Source organism: Acomys russatus, chromosome 16 (assembly GCF_903995435.1).
Source record: "Acomys russatus chromosome 16, mAcoRus1.1, whole genome shotgun sequence".
In the NCBI taxonomy this organism is placed as follows: domain Eukaryota; kingdom Metazoa; phylum Chordata; class Mammalia; order Rodentia; family Muridae; genus Acomys; species Acomys russatus.
This window is the reverse complement of record NC_067152.1, coordinates 5,017,805-5,039,339: the sequence shown is the minus strand read 5'-3', so window position 1 is coordinate 5,039,339 and position 21,535 is coordinate 5,017,805. Positions and strand designations below refer to the sequence as shown.

The 21,535-nt window shown below is 51.5% G+C and overlaps 1 protein-coding gene across 1 annotated transcript; it reads right to left on the bottom strand.

Annotated features, from left to right (window-relative positions):
• Positions 1 to 438: 438 nt before the first annotated feature.
• On the bottom strand, positions 439 to 21,418 carry Flot2 (flotillin 2). The gene is made up of 11 exons (XM_051158030.1): positions 21,269 to 21,418; positions 11,177 to 11,258; positions 6,010 to 6,100; positions 4,915 to 5,038; positions 2,471 to 2,589; positions 2,238 to 2,351; positions 2,018 to 2,137; positions 1,722 to 1,936; positions 1,203 to 1,386; positions 786 to 935; positions 439 to 629 (listed from the first exon to the last, which is right to left on the bottom strand). Exons 1-11 carry the CDS (start codon positions 21,315 to 21,317, stop codon positions 591 to 593), a joined length of 1,287 nt encoding a protein of 428 aa, XP_051013987.1. The 5' UTR covers positions 21,318 to 21,418; the 3' UTR covers positions 439 to 590.
• Positions 21,419 to 21,535: the final 117 nt, after the last annotated feature.

The following is a 21,535-nucleotide window of genomic DNA, read 5'->3' as shown; positions in this document are numbered from 1 at the left end:
CCTGGGCCTGGGCGTGTGCGCGTGCGTGTGTGAAGGGCAGTACTCCAGGGCCAACAGACCGTGGCCAAAGGACAAGAAGTGTGTGGGTTGTCTGTGGGCTTCCTGAACAGGGCTAAAAAGTCCAGACCAGGAGAGAGGAGCGTGGTTGTCCTACTACCCAGAACCCTTGTCCCCATGCTGGGCTCTGCCAGGGCTAGGGAAGAGAGAGAGATACATGTAGAACTTGAAGGCACCAGGATTCCGAGGAGCAGCAGGCCACTCCTCACGGACAGACAGTGAGAATCATAACCAACGTCAACTTCAGTTTTAACTGTAGGATGTGTGTGGAGGGTGGGAAGAAAGGGGACAGAGACAGACAGTCAGAGCGAGAGGCACATATGGCGGACAAGGAGACAGACTAGATGAATATGGCAGTTGATGTGAGGGTTGTGGAAGAAAAGGCAGACAGGAGAGAAGGGAAGGAGCCACGGATGGCCTGAACACGCAGCACTTCTGGTCCCTACAAAATAAGGCACCAGAGTCAGTGACGTCCTCGTTGTCCCTGTGATGAAGGGCAGGCAGCTGTCGAAGGATGCGAGTCTGCGGGGACCTCAGACCTGTGCACCAGTGGCATTCCTTATCAGGGGGATCTGCAAGGATGAAAGACGACATGAGAGCTGCCGCCCTGACCCACCACCTGCCTGGCCCACCACCTGCCTGGCCCACCACCTGCCTGGCCCACGGGGGGGGGGGGGGGGGGGGGGGCGCTGTCTAGGGTTTCTCACCACAGCTGGGAAGGCACACACCTTGGAGAGGTCCACGCCAGTGAGGGCGTGCACAGAGGCAGGCAGTTCCGCCAGCAGCCGGTTCACTTCTGACGTCACCTTGCTGTTGTCCCCGCTGAGAACCACAATCTCATCGACTTTGGTCAGAGGGGCGGAGACTTTGGCAGCGATCTAGGAGGTAGGGTGTTTGGAGTTTAGTGAGAGTGCTGACTCTGCTCGCCTGCTGTCCAGCACACCACTCGGCCATGTTTGCCACACCCACAGCAACCTGGGCAGCAAGGGGTGGCTACAGGGAGCCTGGGCCTACGGGAGGGCTCCTGCCCGCCTGATGAGCGTGGAGGTTATCGACTGGGACCAGAGAGCTCCTGCCACTTGCCCATGGGTCAAGCAAATAGACTAGAACTTTTGAGTGCACGCCTGGGTGGGAGGGAGCCTCACCTGGGGCAGGGCCTCCAGCACCAAGGCCATCTTGGCTGCATCCCCGTACTTCTGGTAGGCCTCAGCCTTAAGCTTCATGCGCTCAGCCTCTGCCTTGCCCATTGCCTCGATGACCGCTGCCTCTGCCTCCCCGATTTTGCGAATCTTCTCGGCTTCCGCCTGTGCCAACAGGACTTGCTTCACCCTGAGGGAGAGTCCAGGCCACGCAGAGCAGTTAAGAGATGGTGGAGCCCTCAAACCTTACCTGGGGCCCAGCACATCCTCTCTCTGTTCCTAGTGGCTGTTAAGGTCGGGAGACATTTGAAGGGTTGTGGGACACAAGCCACTAGCTCCCAACTCCGGGTGGGAGGGGTCCAGTTAGGAGGTCCTCCGTGCTAAGCACGGCCCCAGGCACCCTGGACTCTTAATAGTTGAGTCTCCTAGACAACAGGCCTGGGAACTCATCTGTCTCACGGAAAGGGACAGACTAGGATGAGTGGGTAACGTAGCTTCCAAGCTACAGCGGAAAAGAGCCCTCACTTTTCGCCCTCGGCAATCTGCTGGATGCGGTGGGCCTCGGCCTCTGCGGGGCGGCGCACTGTGGCGATGAGCTCCTTGTCGGTGCGGAGGATCTCCTGCGCCTCCACGGCGATCTGCTTCTTGCGCTGCACCACTTCGATCTCGATCTCTTCCTGCCGGATCTTCTGCTGCTCTCGGGCCCCTTGCAGCTCGTAGGCTAACTGGGCCTCAGCTGTCTGCAGCAGGAGGGTTGGCACATGAGGGGACGGCCGGCGCACCCCTGGGCCCTATCCTGGGGGGCCCCTCTGGCTCCTCACCTTGATGTTGACTTCCTCGCTGAAGGCTGACTTCTGCAGCTCAAAGGCTCTCTTGGAGTCAGCGATCTTGGTGTCTGCCATGAACTTCACGTCCAGCATCTCCTTCTTGCACTCAGCTTCCTGCGAGCAGCAAGGGAGGTGTTAAAGACCGGCTGAGGGACCACAGGCCCATGAGCCAGGAGCTCCCCGACCCGAGGCATGATGGGGAAACCCTGCGTACCCGGATGCCTGCGTCCCGTTCCGCCTCTGCTACACCGATGTCTGCGTCTCTCTGCACCACGGCGGTCTGGGTCTTGCCCAGGGAGCTCAGATAGTCTACTTTGTCATAAACGTCCTAAGGAAGGAAGCGGGTACAGTTGTCCTGGGGAGCAGTCCTAAGTAGAGAGGGTGTCCTTCCTGCCAGGAGCCCTCTCCCAGATGGACACAGAGTCCGGCCTTCCTACCATATCTTACCTTGATGGTGAAGCTGAGGATTTCGATGCCCATACGGCCAACATCAGGGGCTGCAACTTCTCGCACCAGCTTGGCAAACTGGTCTCGGTCCTGATAAATCTGTTCCACAGTCAGAGTCCCTGAGGGACAGAGGGTCATAAGCCAGTCTCCAGAGGCCAGCTGAGAAAGGGAGGGATCTGAGGGTGAGCCGGGGAGCGTGCGAGGGGCAAGCGGTCTGAGCTGGATCTCCTGGGCTTCCTTCTCATGTGTTTAACACCGAGCTTCCCTGTGCTGAATGAACAAGTACGTCCTGAGCAGCTATCTGAGCAGTCTGCTTTCTGCCACTTCAATGCCCTCCTCTCCCTTAAATGTCTCCATTAAAAATAAATAATTAAGCTGGGCATGGTGGCGGACGCCTTTAATCCCAGCACTCGGGAGGCAGAGGCAGGCGGATCACTGTGAGTTCGAGGCCAGCTTGGTCTACAAAGCAAGTCCAGGACAGCCTGGGCTACACAGAGAGACCCTGTGTCAATAAATAAATAAATAAATAAATAAATTATTAGGGGCTGGAGAGATGGCTCAGAGTACTGGCTGTTCTAAAGGTCCTGAGTTCAATTCCCAGCAACCACATGGTGGCTCACAACCATCTCTAATGAGATCTGGTGCCCTCTTCTGGAGCGCAGGTGTATATGTAGGTAAAACACTGTATAAACAATAAAGCAGCGTTTCTTAAAAATTTAAAGACATTTATTTATTTATTTTTATTTATTTATTTATTTATTTATTTTTTAAATTTTTTTTTGAGACAGGGCTTCTCTATGTAGCCTTGGCTGTCCTGGACTCGCTTTGTAGACTAGGCTGGCCTCGAACTCACAGTGATCCACCTGCCTCTGCCTCCCGAGTGCTGGGATTAAAGGCGTGCGCCACCACGCCCGGCTAAGACATTTATTTTTGTGCATTTAATTTAAAATTTAAATAATTGGGGGCTGGAGAGATGGCTCAGAGGTTAAGGGCACTGACTGCTCTTTCAGAGGTCCTGAGTTCAATTCCCAGCATCCACATGGTGGCTTACAACCATTTATAATGTAATCTGATACCCTCTTTTGATGTGAAGGCTTTTGATGCAGCACTGAATACATAATAAGAAATTAAAAAAAAATAAAAATTTTAATTTTGTGTTCATTGATGTTTTGTCTGAATTTTGTCTGTGTGAGGGTATCAGATCTCCTGGATCTGGAGTTTCAGACAGCTGTGAGCCACCATGTAGGTCCTGGGGATTGAACCAGGATCCTCTAGAAGAGCAGCTAGTGCTCTTAACCACTGAGCCATCTCTCCAGCTTCTAAAATTTTTATTAGTATCATTTTGTGTGTGTTTGTATGTGTACATGCACATGCATGTGTACAGGAGTCTGAAAAGGCAAGAGGTCAGCCTTGACTATCACTTCTCAGGCATAGCCCACCTTGTTTTTTTGTTTTGTTTTGTTTTTGTTTTTCGAGACAGGGTTTCTCTGTGTAGCCTTGGCTGTCCTGGACTTGCTTTGTAGACCAAGCTGGCCTTCAACTCACAGCGATCCACCTGCCTCTGCCTCCCAAGTGCTGGGATTAAAGGCATGCGCCACCATGCCCGTATTTTCTCTCTCTTTTTTTAAAAGATTTATTTATTATTATGAATACTCTGTCTGCATGTACACCCATAGGCCAGAAGAGAGCATCAAATCACATTATAGATGGTTATGAGCCACCATGTGGTTGCTGGGAATTGAACTCAGGACCTCTGGAAGAGCAGTCAGTGCCCTTAACCTCTGAGCCATCTCTCCAGCCTGTTATTTTCTTTCTTTCCTTCTTCTTCTTCTTCTTTTTTTTTCAAGACATGGTTGCTCTGTGTAGTCCGGGCTGTCCTGGATCTTGCTCTGTAGACCATGCTGGCCTCAAACTCAGAGATGCACCTGCCTGTGCCTCCCTAGTTCTGGGACTAAAGGTGTGTGGCAGCATTCACAGCGTGTTGTGGATATTTTAGAAATTGGGTGTCTGAGGCTGGTACTCAGGTCCTCTTGCTTGCAGGCAAGCACTTTATCAATGGACCTGCTTTCCCAAGCCTCTTTTTTTTTTTTTTTTTTTTTGAGACAGGGTTTCTCTGTGTTAGCCTTGGCCGTCCTGGACTCCCTTTTTAGACCAGGCTGGCCTCGAACTCACAGCAATCCACCTGCCTCTGCCTCTCGAGTGCTGGGATTAAAGGCGTGCGCCACCACGCCCGGCCTCCTGCCTCTTTTTTTACCCTTAGTGCTGGGGATCAAGCCCAGGGCCGTTTGCATGCTGAGCTTATCACGAACTGCAACTTCAGTCCACCTTGAGCTTTGAAATTAAAAACTTAGAAAATGTTTTAGCTCAAACCTCAGTGGGACAGGCTCCTGGCCCAGCCATGCACATGTTCCTGGCCCTGGCTCAGAGGCTGGGCAGGGCCTCACCGAGGATGGAGCGGAGATGGCCCTCCAGGGTCTGTAGGACAACGTTCTTAATGTCCTGCACATTCTTGCCCAGGAACTGTTCGCAGGCCACGGCTAGGAGCTCCTTCTCTGTCATGATCTTCACCTGCCGAGGACATAGAGACACCTGAGCGAGCTGGAAGGCGCAGGGAGGCCCAGACCCCTGAGATGCAGAGGCTGGCACTGCTCCACCCCTCATCAGACTTGTGGCCCTGGGGCTGCAGACGGGGCTTGAGACCCCTGGAGGGGGGGGGCTGCAGCACAGGGAGCTCTTACACTGAGAGGTCTGTCTTCGCTGGGGATCCCAGGTCCTGACCTGGCCTCTCTCCCCACGCACTTGGGGCTCATCTTCCCACCCCTCCAGCCCACTGTTCCCACACTGGCCGGCTGTCCCTCTGCAGCCTCCTATAGATGGAGGGACCCTCAGGCTAAGGGGCAGTGAGTGTGAAAAGCAGAATGAGCAGCAGGGACACAGACAGGCAAATAGAGTAGGAAACACCTAGAAAGGGCAGGGGACAAGGTCCTCAGGGTGTATCTGACAGCGTCTTTGCCTCCCAGGTGTCCTGCCAACTCCCTTGTCAGGGACAATAACAGGTAGAGAACCTCACTGTCCTGTGCAGTTGAGGTGGCTTAGGTGGGACACCCCTCCCAGGCCCCAGCGGAGGCGAGGGAAGCTGCAGCCTCTGACTCCTAGAATCCCTAGTGGAGGCTGGACTGGCTGTGCCTCACAGAATCTCTTCCTCTGGGCCACCCAGGGAACAAGGGCGGCCAGAACCCTGGGGTCTGTAGTGTCCAAGGCCTGTAAAGAATGAGGGCGGGTTAGTGAGGCAGGAGCCCTCAGCACTGCTTGTGTCTTGAGAGGGCCACTGAGGAGAGAAAGGGTCTGTTAGTTCTGCTGGGTGGCCAAGGGGCCAAGGGGGAGCGTTCCAATGATGATCCTGTCGTGGAGGTGACGAGGTGACAGGAGTTCTGGAGAGAGACATCCCCTGCTTGGTGTCCTCTCCTCCCCCCCCAAAAGCCCTAGTGTGGGGACGAGGCACCTCAATGGACATGCGCGGGGCTTCTGAGTTACTATACCTGGGCGACACCCGTCACAGTTAAAGCTACCCCCTCGGCCGTCTCTACGTCCTCACAGCGGGGCTGCAACGTCATAATCTCTAGGGAAATCCTGCCAAGAAACGCAAAACAGGGGCATGGGTCTGGGGGGCCCAGGGCTTGGGGTGTGGGAGAGTCCAGTACCTCACTGCTCCAGCTGGGACAGACCAAAGGTCCCGGTAAAGAGGAGTCTTCGGAGGCATGTGGCTGGCTGCGTGTACAAAGATCATGGGAGAGCGGATACGGTAGGAGCAGGGAGCCCCGGGGAAAGCAGTGGGGGACATACATGTACATGTTTTCTGTTCGTTATCCTGGCTTGAACTGTGAGGAAAAACAGCAAGAAGTGGCTGTGGTGCTTCGGGCTGGCTGATGGGGACTAGGAAAGCTGGGCTATGGCAGTCTATGTGTGTCCCAGGACGGAAAGCAGGTACTGGGACTCCAGACTGTCATGGAGGCTGTGCATGGGTGTCTCCTGAATGTTCCTCAGGGGACCCTACTTACTCCCTGGGTCTACTTGGTACCCTGTGTGCCTTAGGGGGCTATCTAGAGAGCTCTGCTTATCGGGCAGGCATGCTGAGGGTATGGCCAGTATATAAATAACCCTACTTGCCCCTTGCCGGGAAGCAGCCTGGTCCCTCTCTCTCCCTGGCCACCGGCTATGACCTGAAGGACACCCTTTGGTATCGGGCCTAGGCAGGTCATATGGGAAATGCAGGCTGGGGTTACACAAGCGTATTAATAATTTTGAGAAGGGCTTGTTGCACCCCAACAATCTGCCTCCTCCTATTTTTGTTTACCTGAGTTTAGCAGGCACTTGGGGATTGCCAGAGGACGCAGGCTCAGTAATGGTGTAGGAACTGCAGTTGCTGAGGGGAGCCTGGGCATACTTGTGCCGCACAGTATTCTGAGCTGCTACTTGGGCCTCTGTGCTGAAGGCTGCCTTTCTATGGGCTGCGACGGCTAATGGGTGAGGAGGTTGCCCTTCCTTGCCAGAGCTGATGGGATGGATAAGGAAGGGGGTGGGAAGGCTGGGGTTTTGCCTGAGAATGCTGCCTGGCAACCGAGTGCTGAGGAAAGGGAAGGGCAAGGTACTGTTTACACCTCCCCAGCCTGGGGAGCTACTAGTAACAGCTGGTAGGGGCTGAAGGGAGGAAGACAAGATGCTGCACATTACAGAGGAAGAAAGCTTGTGGGACCGCTCAGCAGTGTGTAGCTAAAAACTGACTGACCACCATGGCTGCGTCATAGTCACTGGGTTGAGCTGGCTGAACTCCCAGAATCCCTTGGGTGTTCTCTACTTGTAGTCTTAAGGGGGCAAGGCAAGGAACCTGGGGCCTACTGGAATCTACCCTGGCACCCAGAGCAGCAGAGAGAAAAGTGGGGAGGGAGGCACGCTCTCAGGAGGAGACTCCATCCAGCTTCCACCTGCCAGGCCCCGCAGGGCAGGAAGAGAAAGTTAGACACAGAGGAGGAAGCAGGTGAGTTATTACCTGTGCAACCCCTGTTACGAATAGCGGGACCCCCTCCGACGTCTCAATATTCTCACAGCGACACAGGATGGTCATAACCTCCAGAGACAGTCTGAGGAGCAGCCAGGGGACAGGGAAAGGCAGGGACAGGAAGGGTAGGAAGGGACACAGTAAACACACACAGTGGTTACCAGATAAGCACTGACGCCTGACACATCAGGGCACGATGTGCTGCTCTCAGCACTCCCACCCACCCAGGCCAGCTCAGGTTGAGGTTACAGGAGAACACAGGTGCCCCTGCTGGCCTGAGGCTTTCTAGCATCCTGTCCCCATCCCTTTCCAAGAAAGAGCTGCTGGGCTGGGGGAGAGGTCTACTAGTGTCCAGAGCCCAGGGCCAGAGGTCAGGAGGCCTATGTAGAGGGCATCCAGACTGTAACAGTGTCATCTTCCCAAGAGATTCCTGCCATAATCTGGGGGGTTTAGCCTTATCTCCAGCCTCCTAACATAGGAAAACTTGTTCCCAGAAATAAGGATGAGGTGGCCACTCTGGGAATTAATAAGCCACAACAAATACTTAATCCTATTTGGGGTATGGACCCTCAAGGTTGGGGTTAATATCACTTAAAAAAGGCAATTTAGATCCAGGAAAGCTCAAAGAAAGTTTGGGGTGTTTAATTGGGAAGGGGGATCCAAGAAGGCTGGGAAAGAATGAATCTTATGCCAGGATGTTCACAGGGAACGGATGAAGGGTGATGGGGTGATTCAACTTGGAGTTCCAAAGTTGGGCACGAGCAAAGGAAAGAGTATTGGTAAAGAAAACAAACTTTGGTGGAGGTGGTGGCACACGCCTTTAATCCCAGCACTCAGGAGGCAGAGCCAGGTGGATCTCTGTGAGTTCGAGGCCAGCCTGGTCTACAGAGCAACTTCCAGGACACCCTGAATAAAAAACCAAAACCAACCAAAAACCCCGACGCCCTCCCCCGCACCCCCCTTTAAAAAAAAAAAAAAGGGAAAAAAGAGAAAAGAGAAGAAAACAAGGTGCCTGCAGGCTGGCTGTGTGATTCCCTCCAGCTGTGTGCACATGTGCAGGGCAGTGGCTGAGGCAGAGGCAGGCTGTGTATAGTAAGAATGAGTTCCATAAAGCCCAGGGAGGGGAAGCAGAGGCTGAGAGTAGAGGGGAGAGGCAGAACCAGGTGGATGGGGTGGGAAGGCTTGGGAGGGACAGGCAACACAGACCTCCTCCTGGGGGCAGCTGGGACTCCAGCCACGCATGCAAAGGTGGCTTTCATTTGCTCCCTTAACACTGGCACCCCTAGGCCTAAGAGCATTGTTTACACTCTTATTTTCAGTGCTGGTGATGGAACCCGGGGCCTTGTACATGCAGAACAAATACTAACTGCTTCACCACAACTTGACCTGGCTCAAGACAGGAAGCCACCAGAACTTTCTTCAGGGAAAGGAGAGAGGGAAGGAGGAGGGAAGGAAGGAAGGAAAGGGGGGGGGGGGGGCAGGCTGCAGCTCAGATGCCAGAAGTGGAAGAATTCCTCAGGTAAGGAAAAAAGAGCCGCTCACATCAGGGCCCCAGGGACGCTGAGGATGTTGGCAGCAGAGGAAAGCAAGGGGATTCACCGAGCCTCGAGGAAGAACTGCTGGTGCCACAGCTGGGTGACACAGATCGTGGCTGTGCCAAGTCCTTCAAAGGCAGGCCGAGTCGGATGCACACACTGCACCGTGAGGAGGGCGGTACTGATAGAACCGTGGCTAGAATGCTCCTGGGTTGTGGGCATTGAGGTGGCCGGGGAGGCTATACCTGGCCCTGCGCTGAGCTCTGGAGGCCCCAGCAGGGAGAGCTGGATGGTGGGCACTCTGGGAGCCGAGACTTCCCTGCCTTTGTTAGGTTGCAGTCTGGAGATTTTCCGTACTGACTTAGGATTCCAGGCTGTCTTGCCAGGCCCCTGCAGGGACTTTTTCTTTTTCTTTTTAAAAAATATTTTATTTAATTTTAATTTATGTCCATTGGTGTGAGAGTGTCAGATCTTGGAGTTACAGACAGTTGAACCTGGGTCCTTTGGAAGAGCAGGCAATGCTCTTAACCACTGAGCCATCTCTCCAGCCCCCTGCAGGGATTTCTTACACGCCTGAGGCCTTGCTCTAACCCACCACTGTTACAGGTCACTTCTGTATTCTTGCCCTTGCTGGAACTGTCTCAAGGGCTGTAGAGGAGGGGTTGCACGTAGATTCCACCTGATGTTTCCTCCCTCTCTCCACCCCTTTCTTTTCTTCTTTTAAAGATTCTATTTATTTATTTATTTAATGTATACGGGTACTTTGCATGTACATCTGCACAGCAGAAGATGGCATCAGACAGTTAGGAGCTGCCATGTGGGTTCTGGGAATCGAACTCAGGATCTTCAGAAAAGCAGTGAGTGCTCTTAACCACTGGGCCATCTCTTCAGGCCCTGTGTACCTCTTCCAAATAGTGTATAGGTAAGGCTTTTGTGTGTGTGTGTGTGTGTGTTTGAGACAGGCTCTCAAACTCATTATGCAGCTGAGGCTGGATTTGAACTCCTGATTCTCCTGCCTTCACTTCCCAAGTGCTTAGGATTACAAGCATATGCCAGCATGTCTGTATAATTAAAGACTTTTGTGAGTCAGGGTCTTTCTTTCTTTCTTTCCTTTCTTTTTTTTTCTTTCGAGACAGGGTTTCTCTGTGTAGCCTTGGCTGTCCTGGACTCACTTTGTAGACCAGGCTGGCCTCGAACTCACAGGGATCCGCCTGCCTCTGCCTCCCGAGTGCTGGGATTAAAGGTGTGTACCACCACACCCAGCTCGAGTCAGGGTTTTCCTGTGTTTGGAACTATGCAGCCTAGGCTGGTGCTGTGTTTACGGCAATCCTCCGCCTTGGCCCTCCTGAGTGCTGGGACTGCAGACATAAGCCTGGCAGGACTTCCGGGTAACTGAGCTGGAACACAGGAGCTAAGATTCTGCCTTGGTGTGACTCTGCACTCTTTGGGACAGAAGCAGGACCGCTTCCAATTGGAAAGGGCACCCAGTCAATGAGGGGTGGTGGGTGGGAGAATTGTGTCGGTTGGTTTTTGTCAACTCGACACAAACCTAGACATCTGGAAAGAGGGAATCTTGAGAAAATGCCTCTGCAGGCTGGATGCAGGCAAGCCTATGAGGTGTTTTCTTGATTAGTGACTGATGTAGGAGGGCCCAGCCCAGTATGGGCGTTGATACCCTGAACGTGGTCTTGGAAAACAGGTTAAGCAAGCCCTGGCAGACAAGCCAGTAAGCATCCTTTCCATGGCCGGTGCATCAGCTCCCACCTCCAGGTCCTTGGCTTGAGTTCCTGCTCTGACTTCTATAGTGATGGAGCGTGGCCTGAGAGTCGTGAGCTGAAATACTTCCTTCTCTCTTAAAGCTGCTTTTGGTCATGTTGTTTCATTAGAGCAACAAAAACCCAACTGCGACAGACCCACAAGACAGGCCTTCCTGATATGTGCCTCCTGTATCCCTGAGCAGCCCATTTCTGTTTCTCCCCAGGGGGTTCTCCCCCTACCAGGTGGGAAGTGGGACGGCAGGTGCTCAACCCGGCTGTGTGAAGGGAGTGGGCCCGCTGGAAACCCCCTCTTTCTCACCCACCAGGATGACAGGTTCCAGAGCCCCTAGACCCTTACCTCTGAGTGTCCGAGATACACCACCAGGCCCAGGCCCAGCCGCCAAACACATATTGCTTATAGTCGGAACCACAACAGCCCCCTGGAGAGCAAAGCAAATCGCTGTCAGTCAGTCAGTCCTTGGGGGCCAGCTGCCCTCCGTCCCCTAATAACAACGTGGGCCCATTTTACATATTAAAAATTGTGAAGCCAGCTATGGTGGCAGACGCCTTTAATCCCAGCACTCAGGAGGCAGAGGCAGGAGGATTTCTGTGAGTTCAAGGCCAGCCTGGTCTACAGAGTGAGTTCCAGGACAGCCAGGGCTACACAGAGAAACCCTGTCTTGAAAAACAAACAAACAAACAAACAAAAAAACTGGGTTTAAATTACATTTATTTGTGTGTGTGCAGGAATGTGTGTGCCATGGGTCAAAGGACAGCTTGTAGGAGGTGACTGAGGAATGAGCTCAGGGCATCAGGACTGGTGGCAAGCACCTTTGCCTACTGAACACTGTAGCTGGACTGTCTTCAACTATGAACTTGACAAGTTCAGGCTGGCCTTGAAACGCTCAGTGATCCTCTTGCCTCAGCCTCCTAAGGCTGTGTTACAGATCCAAACCACCATGCCTGGCTGTGCCTTTTCTTTCTTTCTTACTCTCTTTTTGAAACTGGGCTTTACTATGTAGCTCAGGCTATCCTGAACTTTTGTGCTTCTGCCTTCCTAGTGCTGAGGTTACAAGTGTGTGTACCTCCACACCCAGCTTAACTCAGGCCTTTGCTTGCTCTGAGATTTTTGTTGTTGTTTTTCAAGACAGGGTCTCTCTGTGTAGCCTTGGCTGTCCTGGAACTTTCTTTGTAGACCAGACTGGCCTTGAACTCGGAGATCCACCTCTGTCTGCTTCCTGAATGCAGGGACTAAAGGTGTGCGCCGCTGCTGCCTCCGCCGCCGCCACCAACAGCACCGCCCCCGGCCTGCTTGTTCTGAGATTTGACAACAGCTATGTTGTTGCCAGGTGCTAAGATTACACATGCATGCAAGGCAAGTTCTCCCTGTCCTCAGGGACTTACAGCCTAGTATTTAAGACTGGCAGTTTGGTCCAGGATGGCCAAGGCTACACAGAGAAACCCTGTCTCGAAAAACCAAAAAAAAAAAAAAAAAAAAAAAAAGACAGGCAGTTTGCAGCTGGGCATTGTGTTGCACACCAGCACTGGGACACAGAGGCAGGTGGAGCTCTGTGAGTTCCAAGCCAGCCTGGTCTACAAAGAGAGTCCAGACCGACCAAGGCCACACAGAGAAACCCTGTCTTTTTTTTTTTTTTTTTAAAGATTTTATTCATTTATTATTATGTATACAGAGATCTGCCTGCATGTACACCTGCAGGCCAGAGGAGGATATCAGATCACATTATAGATGGTTGTGAGCCACCATGTGGTTGCTGGGAATTGAACTCATGACCTCTGGAAGAGCAGTCAGTGCTCCTAACCGCTGAGCCATCTCTCCAGCCCCGAGAAACCCTGTCTTGAAAGAAGAAAAAACAAAACAAAACTCCAGGTTCAATCTTATAGCTAAAAAACCCCAAAAACCCAGCTTTTTAAATTCCAGAACTTAGCTGGGCAGTGGAGGTGCACGCCTTTAATCCCAGCACCTGGGAGGCAGAGGCAGGTGCATCGCTGTGAGTTTGAGGCCAGCCTGGTCTACAAAGTACACAGAGAAACCCTGTCTAAAAAACAAACAAACAAACAAACAAAAAACCCAAAAATAAATAAATCCCAGAACTTGGTAGGTAGAGACAGGCAGTCTCTGTGAGTCCCAGGGCAGCCAGAGCTGCATAATGAGACTCTGTCTTTAAAACAAACAAACAAACAACAACATGCTGCACCAGAAGTCACAGGCTTGTATCAGCCGTGGGCCTTGCCTGGGTTACTGCAAGGGCTCCCTACCCCCTGTGTCCCTTACCTTGAGAAGAGTGATGTTTGTTTTGTAGTTACCAGTGATGGTATTTGTACTCAGGGACAATATAACCACCTAGCCCTTAGCCTTGGCAGGCAAATATCCTGCAGCTTTCATGGAAACTCTCATTTTTTTTAAACTCCAAAATTCTGTTTCCTTTGATTCATTGTTTCTTATGCACTTCTTTGCACAGTTAGCTCCCTCTACAGCCTTCACTAACACTCCTGAACTTGTGTAACGGAGCTCACCGTGAGAATTTTTGCAACTGTTTGTTTTTATTCATTTCTAAACAAAGAACATGCCGAGCCTGGCCACAGCCGGTCTTCAGGACCACTTCCTTCTGACGCTTTTCGCCTGTCTCCTCTCACTACCACAAAGTGGCCTTGGTTTGGAGGCCTCACTTCTCTGCCTGTTCCCACAAGGGGACAGCTCTGGGGCTCTGAATGCTCTGGGGCTTTGGGAGTAGAGCACCAGCCCTAATGAGATGCACTGCGCTTCCTGGACTCCTAAGACTTCCTCACCCCCATGGGCTGCCTCTCCATCCCCTGCCACCTGACTCACAATGGTCAGTGAGCCTCTTGGTAAGATTCTCCCAGGATGCACTTCTTCCATGTCTCCTGTATGTGTGTGCACCGCTGTGTGTTCCTGATGCCAGAAGACAGCATTAGAGCTCCTGGGCCTGGAGTTACTGGTGACTGTGAGCCAACCTAGGACTGTGGGTCCTAGGAATCAAATCTGGGCTCTTTTAGGTTTCCCTCTACCCCCATCCCCGCTTTTGTTTTGTATTTATTTATTGCTGCTGTTTTTGAGACAGGGTTTCTCTGAGTAGCCTTGGCTGTCCTGGATTCTCTTTGTAGACCAGGCTGGCCTCGAATGGACAGAGATCCGTCTGCTTCTGCCTATCTTCCGAGTGCTGGGATTAAAGGTGTGCGCCACCACCGCCAGGCTTTTTAAAAAAATTTATTCATTTTGGCTTTTGGAGACAGGGTTTCTCTGTGTAGCCTTGGCTGTCCTGGACTCGCTTTGTAGACCAGGCTGGCTTGGAACTCACAGAGCTCCACCTGCCTCCGTGTCCTAGTGCTGGTGTGCAACACAATGCCCAGCTGCAAACCTCCTGTCTTAAATACTAGGTTGTAAATTCCTGAGGAGGGGGGGGGAATTTGCATGTATGCATAATCTTAGCACCTGGCAATTTCTAGCAGCTGGGATTAAAGGCATTCGCCACCACACCTGGCGAAGACACGGGGCTGCTTTTCAAGGTAAGTATTCGTGATCCTCTCTGGCCTGGAAAGTGTTGTAAGAGGGAGCCTCTAAGGAGAGGCAGTTACTCTGAAACCCAAACCATCTTGGGACCAAGTGAAATTGGAAGAAGGCCAAGACAATCACGGCTCCTGCATCTTCTGGCCTGGCCATGGCTAGCTGCCTTTGACCAGCTTTAGGAGGCTCCTCCATGCACTGTGGAATAGGCAGTCGCTGTGGAGGACAGAGGGGGACAGAGTGGTGGACATCTATCCTTTACCTTTCACTCAGTCTTTGACCTTGGGAGCCGTCTGTCACAGTCACGCTTGGCTGTAGCCAAGGGCAACAATGCCAGGTTCCCAGAGGCAGAAACAGGAAGCTGGGACCTGGCAGGCTGCCCCTACTCCCAGCAGCCTCTTCCCCTGAAAGGTATCTCCCAGCTTTCTGATTATTTTTAGCCCAAGCACCATTGTGTGTGTGTGTGTGTGTGTGTGTGTGTGTGTGTGTGTGTTTGCATGCACTTGTCCATGAAGGCACATGTAGAAGCCAGAGGTTGACATTGGAATATCTTTTTTCAACCACTTCACTGTTTTCCACCCTTGAGACAATCTCTCACTAAACCTGCAGCTCACTGTGTCAGCCAGTTAGCCATCAGGTTCTACATCCTTCTGTCAGCACTCCATCTTCCTGTCAGCACTAGAGTTAAAGGCACATGCTGTAGCACCCACTCTTGACATGGGTTCGGGGGAAGGGGCCAAGAAATATACTCACTGGGCTATCCCTGCAGCCTCTTGTTTTGTCTTTGCAACAGGGTCTTCCTAGGTAGTTCCAACTGGCCTGTGGTGATCCTATTGCCTCTGTCTCCTCAGTGCTAGGATTACAGGCATGAGCAGGGCATGTGGTACACACCTTTAATCCCAGCACTTGAGAGGTAGATAGTTGTGAGTTCGAGGCCAGCCTGGTCTACAAATTGAGTCCAGGTCAGCCAAGGCTACACAGAGAAACTCTGTCTCGAAAAACCAAAAACCAATAAAACAAACAACAACAACAACAAATACCCAAAAACAGAACCTTCAAAACAAAATAAAAGGTTATAGGTATGAAACACCATGCCCAGTCAAATGCTTTTAATATTCCAGCAGCATCTATGGATTCATTATGAAAATATCTACAAATGTATCAAATCAAATACCAGAGAAAAAAATTATAAAGGGCAACAAAATGCTAGAAGAACCAAATAGGTAATTTATGAAAACAGCTCTTTTGTTTTGTTTGTTTGTTTTTGACTTTTTTTGGTTTGTAGCCATGGCTGTCCTGGAACTCACAGAGATAACCTGCTTCTACCTCCTGAGTGCTGGGATTACAGGTATTCGCCACCAGGCCCGGCTTGAAAACAGCTCTTTTGTTTATTTGTTTGTTTGTTTTTTGAGACAAGGTCTCTCTGTGTTAGCCTTGGCTGTCCTGGAGTCACTTTGTAGACCAGGCTGGCCTCGAACTCACAGCGATCTGCCTGCCTCTGCCTCTCGAGTGCTAGGTGTGCGCCACCACACCCGGCTGAAAACAGCTCTTTTTAAGGCAGGGTTTTATGATGTCAGTTTGGCTTTGGATTTTTTTTTAAAAATTTATTTATTTACTACATATACAGTGTTCTGCCTGCATGTACACCTGCACACCAGAAGAGGGCACCAGATCTCATTATAGATGGTTTTGAGCCATCATGTGGTTGCTGGGGATTGAACTCAGGATCTTTGGAAGAGCAGACAGTGCTCTTAACCTCTGAGCCATCTCTCCAGCCCGGCTTTGGATTTTTTAATGTGTGTGTGGGTTTTGCTTGCATGTATGTCTGTGCACCACATGTTTGCAGTGCCCACAGAAGCGGGAAGAGGACACTGGATCCCCATCCTAACCGCTGAGCCATCTCTCCAGCTTCGTAGCTGAGGATGACTCTGAACTTCTAATTCTCCTACCTCCACCTCACAAGCGTTGGGAATCAGACCCAGGGCTTTGCATTCTAGGCCAGCAGCCTACAAACTGTGCTGTATCCTTGGCTCTGTACTTCTTACTAATGAATTAAATGACAGGGGCTGGAGATATGGTCTGGTGATCAAGAGCACTTGCTGCTCTTGCAGAGGACCTTGGGGATCAGCTCACAGCACCCACATGCTAGGCAACAACTGCTGTCTGTACTTCCAGTTCCAGAGGATCTGATGCCGTCTTCTGGCCTCCTTGGACACTGCACTCACACACACAGACATAAATGTAGGTCTCTCTCTCTCTCTCTCACACTCACACACACACACGATTTGCAGGCCTCCTTGGACACTGCACTCACACAGACATAAATGTAGGTCACACACACACACACACACACACACACACACACACACACACACACACACGATTTGCAGGCCTTTGAATCCAGCAGAGGCAGGTGTACCTCCAAGTTCTAGTAAAGACAGCCAGGGCTATACAGAGAAACTCTGTCTCAGAAAACAGAAAACAACCCCAAAAAGATTTAGTGGCAGATACAATCACTGGCTTAATTTCAAATTAGAAATAAGTACAGACGACTTTGTGAGGGCAGCAGCTGCAGGGTGGTAAGGAAACATCTGCCAGGAGTGTCTCGGCTTGTGGCCGGCACAGTCATAGGGGGACCGTTAACTTTCAGTTATGGTTAGTGAAAATAAAACATGTTTCCCCTTTCCAAACTAAAAGTTTTCCTTTAATTCCACCCCCCCACCCCCAAGCTAGTGGTATATACCTGTAACCCTAGCACTTAAGAGGCAGGTGGATCTCTGTGAGTTGGAGGCCAGCCTGGTCTACACAGTTAAACCGTGTCACAAACAAATCCAGAGTTTCCTTCCTTCTGTTCCTCTTGCCTCAACTTGAGATTACATTAGGAGGCCATTTCAGCAGCTGTTAGTGTAGCTGCTAGGTACCAGTCAGCCTTTCCTTTAAAATGTTTTTTTTGCAGCCGGGTGTAGTGGCGCACGCCTTTAATCCCAGCACTCGGGAGGCAGAGGCAGGCGGATCGCTGTGAGTTTGAGGCCAGCCTGGTCTACAAAGTGAGTCCAGGATGGCCAAGGCTACACAGAGAGACCCTGTCTCGAAAAACCAAAAAAAAAAAAAAAAAAAAAAAAAATAAAATAAAATAAAATAAAATAAAATGTTTTTTTTTTTAAAGGATATTTTGATTTGTTTATTTATATTTCATGTGCATTGGTATTTTACCTGCAAGGATGTATGTGCTAACGGGCCAAATCGCCTGAACCTGAGTTAGAGACAGGTGTGAGCTGCTGTGTGGGTGCTGAGGAATGGACATGGGGGCTGTGGAAGAACAGGCAGTGCTCTTAACTGCTGAACCATCTCTCCAGCCCTCCTTTAAACTGGTTTTTTTTCCCCCTTTCTTTTTCTTTTTAATTTTTTTTCCTGAGACAGGGTTTCTCTGTGTAGCCCTGGCTGTCCTAGACTCGCTTTGTAGACCAGGCTGGCCTCGAATTCACAGTGATCCGCCTGCCTCTGCCTCCTGAGTGCTGGGATTAAAGGCGTGCTCCACCACCACCCAGCTTCAAAAAAAAATTTTTAAAGTGGGAAAATAATGTTGTTTCCTTTGAGACAAGGTCTCAGGTAGCCCAGGCTAGCCTCCAACTCTAAGCAGATGAGAATGACATTGAACTTCTGACTCTCCTGCCCCCTTCGCCCCAGCAAAGTGCTGGGATTAGAGACAGGTTCTGCTCTCGGGTACGCCTATACTTTTAACAATTAACCTACATCCCCAGTCCTAAGAATGAATAAAATTTCTGAAAGTAGGAAGAGAAAAATAGTTTCGCGTCACAGAACGAAAAGAGTCTGGATAACAACAAGAAACGAGAAGATTAGTACTGGAACTCTGAGCCTTCTCTTCCTCACACAGGGCTGGGCGCCTCTGGACTTAGATGCAGGTCCAACGGACACACAGACTAGCGCCAGCAGTTGTTTTGCTCTGCTCTGCTCTCTTGGGGGATCTGTTCAAGTCCCAAGGTAACTATGCTATGTTAGGTGTTATCCCTCCCTCAGAGCCTCCTCCGCCCAGCCTTGATTCTTAGCCATGACATTCCTCTCTCCACCCCCAGAACAGCTTCCGCCCAGCACTGCGCTGGCTCTGGCCTGAGAAGCAGGCTACCAGGAAGGTAGAAGATGGGTAGAACAGCTCATTTCAGGTCTGTGTGTGTTGTGTCGTCCCTGTCCCTCCCCACCCTAGACTCTCCACAAGGCAGAACTCAAGCTTTGACCTCCTCAGCCTAGAGTCTGGGCTGCCTGAAATGCCACAGGAAAAAGGGCAGTGCAGATTCTGGGTTTGTTTCTAATGATTTGTCTTTGAGATTTTATTTTAAAGTACCCAAGAGGCCAGAAGAGGGCGTCTGCCCCAGGATTGGAGGTAGCTGCTTTTTTTTTTCTTTTTAAGTATTTTTTGTTTTTAAAAAAATTATTATGTATATATAGTGCTTTGCCTGCACGCACACCTGCAGGCCAGAAGAGGGCACCCGATCTCAGTATATATGGTTGTGAGCCACCATGTGGTTGCTGGGGATTGAAGTCAGGACCTTTGCAAGAGCAACCAGTGCTCTTAACCTCTGAACCATCTCTCCAGGTCTCGAGTTAGCTGCTTTGTGGGTGCTTGAAATTGAACCCAGGTCCTTTTTAGGAATAGTATTCCTTGGCTGTCCTGGACTCACTTAGTAGACCAGGCTGGCCTCAAACTCAAAGAGATCCACCTGCCTCTGCTTCCCGAGCACTGGGATTAAAGGTTTGTGCTGCCACTGCCCGGCTCAGTAAGTGCTCTTAATTGTGCCATTTCTCCAGCCCCAGATTTTGGTTTAATTTATTCACTGAAAATGTTTTTGTTTTTTTTGGACAGGGTCTTTATACAAAGCTCAGGATGTCCTGGAAGTCACAGAGGCCCATCTGCCTCTGCCTCGCTTGTGGTGGGATTACAGGCATGAGCAACTACATCCAGTGAAATTAAAAAAAAATACCCTCCCCCCGAAGACAAAGTTTCTCTGTGTCACCCTGGCTGTCCTGGACTCGCTTTTGTAGACCAGGCTGGCCTCAAACTCAAAGCAATCCACCTGTTTCTGCCTCCTTGAGTGCTGGGATTAAAGGCGTGCACTACCGTGCCCAGCTTGAAATTTTTCTTTCAACATTTCTTTTCTGTGTGTGTGTGTGTGTGTCTTTCATCAGGTGGTTCTTTCCTTACAACAGACGAATCCCAGGGCTTATACACAGATCACTAGGCTTGGTGGCTATCTCCTTTACCTGTTGAACCATCTACTTAGCCCCAGATTCTGATGTCTAAAACGCTTCCAGGCCTGAGTGAGGAGTGCTGTGCAGTGATTGACTAGCAGGAGTTGAAGTCCCAGGGTTTGCTTTCCAGCCCTGTAGCACACTCACACAAAAGTGAGCTGGGCGTGGTGGTGTACGCCTGTAATACCACCAGTGAGGAGGGCAGAGGCAGCAAGATCACACTACAAAGCAGGGCGTGGTGGCGCACGCCTTTAATCCCAGTATTCGGGAGGCAAAGGCAGGCGGAGTTCAAGGCCAGCCTGGACTACAAAGCGAGCCCAGGGCAGCCAAGATAACATAGAGAAACCTTGTCTCGAAAAACAAAACAAAAAACAAAACAAAACAAAAAAAATCACACTACAAGCTCCTAGTCAACCTTGTTTACATAGTTACAGCCAGCAGTACTAAGCAAGTCTCTTTCTCAAAACAAACACAGGCGCTGGAGAGATGGCTCAACGGTTAAGAGGACCCAAGTTCAATTCCTAGTATCCATGCCCGGTGGCTCACAACCATCTGTAACTCCAGCTCCAGGAGGATTCAACATCTGGGGCACCTGTACTCACTTACACATATTCCCAGACAGACAGACAGACACACACACACCACACACAGTGAAACCTCAAACAAAACAAAAAACTCCCTGCCCCCTCAAAACAACAACAGCCACCAACCAACCAACCACCATCAACAGCAACAACAAACAGAACCCCAAATCTACCCAAACCATTACATGGCTCTAAAAGGCAAAGAGGGATACAAGCCTGAGCTTTAGGATGCCAAAGTTGGCCTCTGCGCTTTCCCTTCTTGCCCGAAGGCTTGCGGGTTTTCAGTGAGATAGGGTATCTCATTTCTCCCGCTTTTAGCAGGGACTGGGGATGTCTCAGTAAAGAGGTCCAGACAACACTTCTAAAGCCATGTTTAGGGCCGGGTGGATTCATGACACCTCCCTAAGAATGGCAGCTATAAGCCCTGGCTCAGGGCTTCCACTTCTCTTTGGCAGTCAGCCTTATGAATTCTGCATACAAGCTGAAAATCAGTGCTGATGCTGGGAAGACAGGTTACAGTTTCGAGTTTGCATGCAACAGGGCCCCTGGTGGCTTGAGCTACCTTCCTAAGAGATCCGAAATGCACCATGTAAATAAATATCGGCTTTAAGGTTCCCAGTGCTACAATCCCCCAGCCCCACCCAGCCAAATCTAGAGCTTGCGGCATTTTGTAATCTAGAGCCGTACAGGCCACAGCCGGGTTACCCAACTGTAGAGGCCGCACCCGCGTTTGCAGGGCGGGTGATGCCAGTAAGTCCTGGCAAGCCCCAGCCTGCTCGGAATTAACGGGTCGGCCTCGTCCGGAAAAGAGGGACCCGTGCTCCGGGCCCCTCCCCGTCAGGCACCTGCGTTCCAGAGCTACCAGACCGGCCCTTGGAACCCGCGTACGTTAGAAGCCCCTAAACGCACCATGGAGGAAGGGGTTGAGCGCCCGAGACTATGCCATGGGAGGACTGCCTGCTCTTCAGGGAGTGGCTCAGGTGCTGCCGCGGACCCGCATGCCCCCCCACCCCGCCGTCCTTCCCCGCCCCACCCCTGCCCTCGCCGTCCCCCTCACCTGAGACCACCAGTGCCTCGTTGGGCCCCACCGTGTGGCAATTGCCCATGGCGCCGCGGGCAGACAAGCAGGCCTCGGGTCCGCAGCGACCTGGAGGGCTGTGGCGGGTCCGCAGCACCGGCCGCGCCCAGCCTATCCCGCCTCCCCCAGCCCCGCCCGCCTGCGCCCCTCTGCGGCCGCAGCCCCGCCGGAAGTGTGGCGGCGGAGGGCGGGGCCGCTTTGCAGAAAGAGGCGGGAGCCCGAGCGTCCGCAGTCAACTCGCTTTAT

What these genes read in the sequence shown, in the direction of transcription:
- Flot2 (XM_051158030.1), bottom strand. Translation starts at nt 21,317, where the DNA reads ATGGGCAATTGCCACACGGTGGGGCCCAACGAGGCACTGGTGGTCTCA. An exon ending in AACGGGACGCAGGCATCCGG is followed by an intron (nt 2,138 to 2,237) that starts GTACGCAGGGTT and finishes TGCTGCTCGCAG; the next exon opens with GAAGCTGAGTGCAAGAAGGA. An exon ending in TGCTGGAGGCCCTGCCCCAG is followed by an intron (nt 936 to 1,202) that starts GTGAGGCTCCCT and finishes CCTACCTCCTAG; the next exon opens with ATCGCTGCCAAAGTCTCCGC.